Raw genomic sequence first — 9093 nt, forward strand, 5'->3', positions numbered from 1 at the left:
TGGGGGGTCTCTAATAGGGTTGCCAGATCCAGGTTGAGCAACTCCTGGGGATTTGGGGGTGGTGTGCCGGGGGAGCGGAGGGACCTCCGTGGGGTCCAGTGCCACAGAGTCTACCCTCCAAAGCAGCTGTTTTCTCCAAGGGGAACTCATCTCTGTAGCCTGGAGATGAGCTGTAATTCCAGGAGATCCCCAGGTCCCACCTGGAGGCTGGCGTCCCTACTTGATGGAGAGAAAACACCAGGGGTCATTTCCTGCAGGAGCGCACGGAGCTCCGGTAGTAAAGAGCCCAGGGGGCGGGCACATGCAACAAGCCCCACCCCCTGCTCCCAGCAGCCCTCAGTCAGAGCAAGAAGCAGCCAGGTAAGTTGCAGAACCCTCCCCAGGCTCCCAGTCCAAAACAGTCCAGTGGCACCTTTAGGACCAAGTTTTATTCAGGTACAAGCTCTCCTTCCTCTGTGAGGACAGATCTGCACGTTCCCCTGCCCCAACAGCTAGCAATCCAAAACAGTCCAGTGGAGCCTGAGCGGTGGGTGTTGCCTTCTGACACACTTCCAGTCAAGTTATGCTAATGAGTTATGCTAATGAGCTCCTGCACCTCTTTTTCTACAAAATGACCCCTGGAAAACACCTGTGTCATCCATGCACGAAACTCCCTAAACGGGGCATTTGTGAGTGTTTAAAGACAGGTCTGGAAAATGCATTCATGTAAACGCACAGGTCTCTGTCCCCTTCTCTGACTATTCCACACACACACACACCACTACAAATCTTACTTTTCTGAAGGGGGGGGGGAGTAACCCTGGCAGGGCAGGGCAGGGCTCTTTAAAGAGAGGAGTCAGGGTTCCTTCCCACTCTTCCTCGGTTTGACTTCCCGTCAGGATTGATGGGAACTGTAGTTTTCTGTGCTGCTCAAACTGAATGGGGAAGCTGGGAAAAACGACAACTCCCAGCAGCCCCATCACCTCTCAACAGGAGCCGGCCGCCGCCGCCACTCCTGGACAGCTGCCTGCATAGAGATGAATACGGCCAGCTGCATAGACACCAATGCTCCTGAAAGACAGACGGGTAGTCTTAAACTGGGAGTCAGTCTGCAATTCGATAGCGTGGGGTGCTCGATTCGAGAGGCGACTGGCGCCGTGAGCAGGGCACGCTTGTTTCTGGGGGGCGCGGTCGGCGTGGGTTGCCGCATCTCTGGAGAAGAGCAGGAGTGGGGGCAAGCCGGCCCTCCGGCAAGGCGGCAGATCCACTCGCCTGCTGCAGATTCCCAGGATGCGAAAGAGAAAGAGAAGACCCTGCATCCCATAAGGATGTGGAATTCACTGCCACAGCACTGCAAGCATAGACAGCTACAAGGCGGGACTGGATAAACATATGGAGCAGGGGGTCCATGAGTGGCTGTTAGCCACAAGGTACAGAGGAGCTGCGGTGGCTCAAGTGGTTAAGACGCTGAACTGCAGGCTGTGGAAGGTCAGTAGTTCAGCAGTTCGAGACCCGAGCTGCCGCATGACGGAGTGAGCTCCCGTCTCTAGTTCCAGCTCCTGCCAACCGAGCAGTTCGAAAGCAAGACGTTGCAAGTAGATAAATAGGTACCACTTCAGTGCGCCTTGGTGTTTAGTCATGCCGGCCACATGACCACGGAAACGTCTTCGGACAGCGCTGGCTCTTCGGCTTTGAAACGGAGAAGAGCACCACAACCCTAGAGTCGGATTCGACTGGCTTTCGAGCAAGGGAACCTTTACCTTTACTTTTTACAGAGGGAACACTCTGTCTGGGGCAGTGGTGCTCAGTCTTCTTGGTCCTTGGGGGTGGGGGAGCAACAGTGGGAAGGATTCTGGCCTTGCTGGAGGGGCCTCCCGATGGCCCCTGGGTTTTGGCCCCTTTGTGACACAGAGTGCTGGACTGGACGGGCCACTGGCCTGATCCAACATGGCTTCTCTTATGTTCTTATGTGTGGGGCAGTGATGTTCTGTATTCTTGGTGCTTGGGGGGGGCAACAGTGGGAGGGCTTCTAGAGTTCTGGCCCCCCTGGTGGGCCTCCTGGTGGCACTTGGGTTTTGGCCCCTGTGTGACACAGAGTGCTGGACTGGACGGGCCACTGGCCTGATCCAACATGGCTTCTCTTATGTTCTTAAGGTGATTAATTGTCTGCCAACACACAGCCCCCTCTTTCTGCTTCCACACCAGTGCCAGAGTGGCGTAGTGGCTAGAGCGTTACACTAAAACGAGGAAGACCCAGGTTCGAGTCCCCCCCTCAGCCATGAAAAGTCATAGTCACTCTCTCTCAGCCTAATGCACCCAACAGGGTCCTTATGAGGATGAAGTGGAGGAAAGGGAACTATGGACGTCCCTCTGAGCTTGTTCGAGGAAGGGGCGAGATAAAAATCTGATGGGGGGGGGAGGGAGAAAGAGAGAGAGAGAGAGCCATTCACTGCTGTTTCACACATGCAATCTGCCCACCGCTGAATGATCCATCCACAGCCATCAAGAAGAAGAAGAAGAAGAGATTGGATTTATACCCTGCCCTTCACTTGGAGTGTCAGAGCGATTTACAAACTCCCTTCCCCTCCCCACAACAGACACCCTGTGAGGTACGTGAGGCTGAGTGAGCTCTGATAGAAACTGCTCTTTTTCAAGAACAGCTCTGACAGAACTATGGCTTGCCCAAGGTCATCCAGCAGCTGCGAGTGGAGGCGTGGGGAATCAAACCCGGTTCTCCCAGATTAGAGTCCGCGCACTTAACCACGACACCAAACTGGCTCTCAGAGCCACATGCTTTGGTCCAATGCAAGGCTCTTAATCAGGCATGGCTTTAAGGCAAAAGCCCCCTTCCTCCGCTGGGTGTCTGCAGCTTCTCGTGGTTTTGATGGCTGCGGCGTGCATCCTTCGGGGGCAGGGAGGGCTTCTGTTTGCTGCAGGGGAACCCCAATCCCTGGAGCATCACGTCCCGAGTGTCCCGTCCGCCCCTCGTCCAGGAGGGCTTGCTGGAGAGAGGAAGGGTCACTGGTCTGAGAGATGCCCAGCCTGCTGAAGCCAGGAGGCAGCAAGCAAAGCACACATCTCCCGGGTGACTGAAGCCTCACAATCCCCACCTCTCCAGGCTGACTCATGACGTCACCGTGACCTCACGAGGACCAGGCAGGGTGGGCCTGGCTCTTTCTGGGCTGAAGGATGATCCAGGACGTCTCGCGAGGGCTGGCAGAAGGGTCTAGGAAGCCAACCTGCTTGCTGCGTTGCTCCCCAAGAACAGTCTCCATGAAGCTTTTCCTCCACAAGGACAGAGGAGGAGGGACCACTTAGGGTAATCTACTCTGGAAGGATCTGAAGAGGGGTTTAATACCAGAGAGTCCACCCTTCGAAGTGGCTTGTGTTTCCTCTAAGGAAACTGATCGCTAATCTGGAGATCAGTTGTAATTCTGGGAAATCTCCAGGCCTCACTCGGAGGCTGGAAGCCTTAGCTTAGAATGATGTAAGATGCTTTGGGTCCGTGTTGGGGTATGTAATGTATCCAGTCCAGACAAGTCCAGAGACAAACGTCGAGCTTCGCTCCAAGAGACAATGGACTATGCGGATCCTAGCCCGCTCCAATCAGGGGGCTAGGTTCCCGGCCGAGAGCCTGTGGGACTCTCGGCCGCTGTAAATAACCTATAGGGAAGTAGGGGTGTGTTTTGGGTGGCGGTTTCTCGGGGGATATAAGCCGGCCTGCGAGCCGGCCAAAGTTGTCTTGTTCTGGATAGAATAAAGTACGCTTTGCTGAAATCACTCTCCGTTTGCGTACTTTTCAGGGTATAAATGAAGTAGGTGGACAGACAGACAGATACGGTAGGAAGCCAATCTCTGCCTGCCTTTCAGACACTGCCGGTCTGACCTGCCTCTCTCGCCTTTCCCCCTAGACGAAACCGGCATGCCTATCGTCAAGTACCCCAGAACAGTCGACCCTCTTTGGTACGAATGGGACAGGAAAGCCCAGAAATGTGGACTGAGACACACGGTTTACGCTGTGAACGGGGATCGCTACACCGGGGAATGGCTGGACAATCTGAAACACGGTAAGGACAACGTGGAGGGAGAAGGAGACGCTCCCGGGAGCAGCTGACCCCTGACGTGCCGGAAGCAATTATTTTGAGTCGCACTAAACTTTTCTTTTTTAAATCACATAAAAATGTTAAGAAACAAACACGACACATGCAAGTCTACGCAAAGCTGACGGGCTGGATCCCATGGAATCGTTTGGCTAGGTCTGCTGCAGTGGTTAAGTGCCCGGGCTCTAATCTGGGAGAACCGGGTTTGATTCCCCACTCCTCCACTTGCACCTGCTGGATGACCTTGGGCAAGCCGTAGTTCCGATAAGAGCTGTCCTTAAAAAAGAGCAGTTTCTGTCAGAGTTCTCTCAGCCCCATCTACCTCACAGGGTGTCTGTTGTGGGGAAGGGAAGGGAAAGGAGTTTGTCAGCCCCTCTGAGACTCCTTTGGGTAGTGAAGGGCGGGGTATAAATCCAATCTCCTCTTCTTCTCTTAGGAGCAGTTTCTGTCAGAGCTCTCTCAGCCCCACCCACCTCACAGGGTGTCTGTTGTGGGGAGGGGAAGGGGTAGTGACTTGCCCAAGGTCATCCAGCGGCTGCAAGTGGAGGAGTGGGGAATCAAACCCGGTTCTCCCAGATTAGAGTCCGCGCCCTTAACCACTACACCAAACAGGCAAACAGACAGACAGAGACAGAGAGAGGGTTACTGGATCAGGGTCGGGAAACCCCTGGAGATTTGGGGGTAGGAGCCCCAGGGGGGCATAATGCCAGACAGCCCACCCTCCGAAGCAGCCGTTTTCTCCAGGGGAACTGAACTCTGTCGTCTGGAAATCAGTTGTGATTCCGGTCCCCGTTGGGAGGATGGCAGCCTAGAAACAGAGAGGCCCAGTTAGTCCCGCATCCCTTTCCTTGCCTTGCCTGTACCCTGAAAACCTCCAGGGATTTTCCAACCCAGAGTTGGCAAGCAAGTCTAACTCCACTTACATAAGAACATCAGAGAAGCCAATGCTGGATCAGGCCAATGGCCCATCCAGTCCAACACGCTGTGTCACACAGTGGCCAAAAATACCAGGTGCCCTCAGGAGGTCCAGCAGCAGGGCCGGGACACCGGAAGCCCTCCCACTGTTGCCCCCCCCCCAAGCACCAGGAATACAGAGCATCCCTTGCCCTGAAGTCCCTATCTATACCTTGTGGCTAATAGCCACTGATGGACCTCTGCTCCATATGCTTATCCACAGGGCCGGCTCACTCACTAAGTGAAGTAGGCATTCGCCTAGAGCGTGCCGGCCCTTAGGGGCGCCAAACTGCACCCGCCCCCCCACCAAAAGCCCTGCATTTCCACGGCCAGGTGACCCCAGCTGTCACCACTGCCCGTTGCCTCTTTGGCCAGGTACCTTCTCCCTGCCTGCCCTCTCGGCTTCCCAGCGGAGCACTCCTCCTCCTCCTCCTTGCGGCAGCAACAGGGCCGGGGGAGCGATAGCTTGTGAGCGCCCCGCCGGTCAGCCTCTTCTCCGGGCGCCCTGATGAGGGGTGCCAAACTGCACCCCCCCCCGCCGCCAAAAGCCCTTCCGCTGGTTCTGACCAGGGGGGTGCATGGGGGGGTGCCAGAAGGGATCCTCACCTAGGGTGCAAAATAAGCTGGGGCCGGCCCTGCTTATCCAATTCCCTCTTGAAGCCGACCATGCTTGTAGCCGCCACCACCTCCTGTGGCAGTGAATTCCGTGTGTTAATCACTCTTTGGGTGAAGAAGGACTTCCTTTTATCCGTTCTAACCCGACTGCTCAGCAATTTAATGGAGTGCCCACGGGTTCTTGTATTGTGAGAAAGGGAGAGAAGTACTTCTTCCTCGACCTGCTCTGTCCCATGCATAATCTTGCAGACCTCGATCACGTCACCCCTCAGCCGTCGTTTCTCCAAGCTAAAGAGCCCCAAGCGCTTTGACCTTTCTTCATAGGGAAAGTGTTCCAACCCTTTGATCATTCGAGTTGCCCTTTTCTGCACTTTTCCCAATGCTATAATATCCTTTTTGAGGTCTGGTGACCAGAACTGTACACAGTCCTCCAAAGGAGCTCGCACTTGCTCTGCACCACCCTTGACCTCTAACTCCCACGTCCCTTGCTTCTTCGCACAGCTCCAACGGTTCTCTCTTTCCGCCTCTCGGGCCTGTAGCCAGCCATTCTTACTAGGCGGGGCGGACAGATGTCCTGGTAAGGGCTTAAAAAGGAATGAATGGGAAACCCATCCTTTCCTCCTAACCCACCGGAACGTCTGCCACCTTCTCTCCAAGCCCGGGAGCGCCTGGGTTTCTAGCCGAAGGCCTGCCGCCTTTCCTCGGTTCGCACAATTCTAATTCGAGTCCCTGCATTTCGATCTGCTTCCAGGCAAAGGCACCCAAACGTGGAAACGCACCGGGGCGATCTACAGCGGGGACTGGAAGTTCGGGAGAAGGGAAGGCTATGGGACATACAGCATTCCTGACCCCGTCACTAAAGAATACAAGAAAATGTATGCGGGCTGGTGGAAAAATGACAAGATGTGGGTAAGGCACTCTCTGCTTCCACTGCGGATGGAAACGTCCTCCTTTAGGTGTTGACTCAAGACGGTAGCCGGGATTTTTTAATTTGGGGGGGGGGCTTTCAATAAGTCAGGGGGCACTTGCACACACACACACCCAAGTGAGCACCATAAATAAAATTAAAAATTGGACGTTGTGGGGCCTGGGCTGGATGGGAAGTCAGGGGGGGGCCTTGATGGTAGTTGAGGGGGCTGGGCCCCGAGAGGACCCACGGTAGCTATGGGCCTGTGTTGCCTGTGATTGCAGAAGAGGAGGAAGGGACCAGTTTCCTGGCAAAAACCCATTTGCTGCAACAGCCCAGCGTCAAACTGGCCTTCCTTTCCCCTGCAGACCAATCCCACACATTTCTTTCATAGCCGGTTCTGCTGCGTCCAGTAAGATTTGTGTGCGTGTAAAGGACCGTTGAGTCGCAGCCAACTTAGGACGCCCCGATAGGTTCTCAAGGTAAGAGATGAATGGGAGGTGTTTTGCCCTTGCCTGCCTCTGCGGAGCCACCCTGGACTTCCTTGGTGGGTCTCCCATCCCAGGAATAACCAGGGGTGTTCCGATTTAGCTTCTGGGATCTGCCAAGAGTGGGCGAGCCTGGGCCGTCCAGGTCAGGACACAATGGGACTTACACCATTTGGTGTCGTAGCTAGGAGCATGGACTGTAATCTGGGAGAACCGGGTTTGATTCCCGACTCCTCCACAGGCAGCTAGCTGCTGGTGTGACCTGGGGTCAGTCATAAGTTTTTTTAGAGCTGTTCTCTCAAGGGCAGTCCTCGAGAGAGCTCTCTCAGCCCCGCCTATCTCCCAGGGTCTCTGTTGTGGGGAGGGGAAGGGGAAGGGGAAGGAGATTGTCAGCCACTCTGAGACTCCTTCGGGTAGTGAGGGGCGGGGTAGAAATCCAATCTCTTCTTCTCCTCCTCCTCCTCCCCCCAAGTAGGTGTGCTTTAAGGCAGCACCCTTACTGACAGAGGAAACATGACATTACATGGTGAGACAGTGTGGTGTAGTTCGAGTGTTAAGAGTGCTGCCCTAGGATTTGGGAGACCCAGGTTCGAATCTCCGCTCTGCCATGGGTGCCTGCTGGATGACCACGGGCCAATCGCACCCTTTGGCCACAACCTGTTTATTTATTTACTTCATATGTGTATGCTGCTTTGCCCCCAAGGTGGCTTACATCACTCTCCTCTCTTGTTTTATCCTCACAACAACCCTGTGAGGTAGGTTAGGCTGAGAGTGCGTCCCTGGCCTATGGTAGAGTGGAGATTTGAATCTGGGTCTCCCAGATCCTGGTTTTGCACTCTAACCACTACCACAGAGGCCCACCTACTTCGATGGACTGTTGTGAGGATAAAATGGAGTAGGACAATGTAGACCTCTCTGTGCCCCCACTGAATAGAAAGGCAACGTATAGATGAAGCAAGTAAAGGTGAAGGTTTCCCTTTACCGACTCTAGGGGGCGGTGCTCCATCTCCGTTTCCAAGCCGAAGGGCCAGCACTGTCCGAAGACATATCTGCGGTCATGTGGCCAGCATGACTAAATGCCGAGGCGAACGGAACGCTGTTCCCTTCCCACCGAAGTGGTACCTATTGATCTACTTGCAATGCCTTGCTTTCGAACTGCTAGGTTGGTCGGAAACAGATACATCAAATAAAAATACATCTCTCCCCTTCCCCTGTGTAATTTCAGGGCTACGGGATTAAGTTTTATTCAGATAAAGAGTATTACGAAGGAGAATGGAATGCGGGGAAGAGAGACGGCTGGGGACGGATGTACTACCAGGACGGGGCCATCTACGAGGGCCAGTGGTCGGAAGACACGCCGGGGGGCCAAGGGCTCTTCCGCATGAGTAAGTGCCGGTTGGTGCCGCCTCGGCAGTGCCCCCGAGGGAACTCGTGGGCCCTGTCCTCTCGGGCCAGGGATCCCTGTACTCAGAGCTGGATCCATTCCTAACCCAGGCTCCCCCTAAGCTGTGGAGTCTCGTGAGCAAAAAAATTCTGCTTTGTGAGCTCCTGGCACTAAAGCTGTGAGTGAGCGATTGGGCTGCCGCACAGGTTAGTTTGCTCTGGAGCCCTCCTTCCTGAGCTAAGGCAAAAATGTGCGAGCCGGAGGCTAAATAACTGTGAGGCAGCTCACACTAACTCAGCTTAGAGGGAACACTGCACGGAAGGCATACCACGTGTACGCTCCATACAAGCTGATAGTGGAAAGTTATAGGGAGACACCTCGCAGGTGGGGCGGCATTCAGAATGGCATCCCCCTGCCTGTAGCGGGACAGTCCATACCACCCATCAGAGGTCATTTCCTGCAGGAGCACACAGGAGCGGAGCTCTGGCAGTAAAGAGCCCAGGGGGCGGGCACATGCAACAAGCCCCACCCCCTGCTCCCAGCAGCCCTCAGTCAGAGCAAGAAGCAGCCAGGTAAGTTGCAGAGCCCCCCAACCCAAAACAGTCCAGTGGCACTAAGTTTTGTTCAGGTACCAGCTCTCCCTCCTCTGCAAGGGCAGATCTGCGT

At 54.9% G+C, this 9093-nt stretch overlaps 1 protein-coding gene across 1 annotated transcript in view; it reads left to right on the top strand.

Annotated features, from left to right (window-relative positions):
- Window positions 1–3901: 3901 nt before the first annotated feature.
- Window positions 3902–9093, top strand: part of MORN3 (MORN repeat containing 3) — a 16533-nt gene continuing 11341 nt past the window's right edge. Inside the window, exons 1-3 of the mRNA XM_015417687.1 lie at window positions 3902–4046; window positions 6400–6557; window positions 8269–8428. Of these exons, the coding sequence (XP_015273173.1) occupies window positions 3902–4046; window positions 6400–6557; window positions 8269–8428 (463 nt within the window). The remainder of the gene's footprint in view (window positions 4047–6399; window positions 6558–8268; window positions 8429–9093) is intronic.

This window comes from Gekko japonicus, unplaced genomic scaffold (genome assembly GCF_001447785.1).
Source record: "Gekko japonicus isolate JY-2015 unplaced genomic scaffold, Gekko_japonicus_V1.1 scaffold64, whole genome shotgun sequence".
Taxonomy (NCBI): Eukaryota; Metazoa; Chordata; class Lepidosauria; order Squamata; family Gekkonidae; genus Gekko; species Gekko japonicus.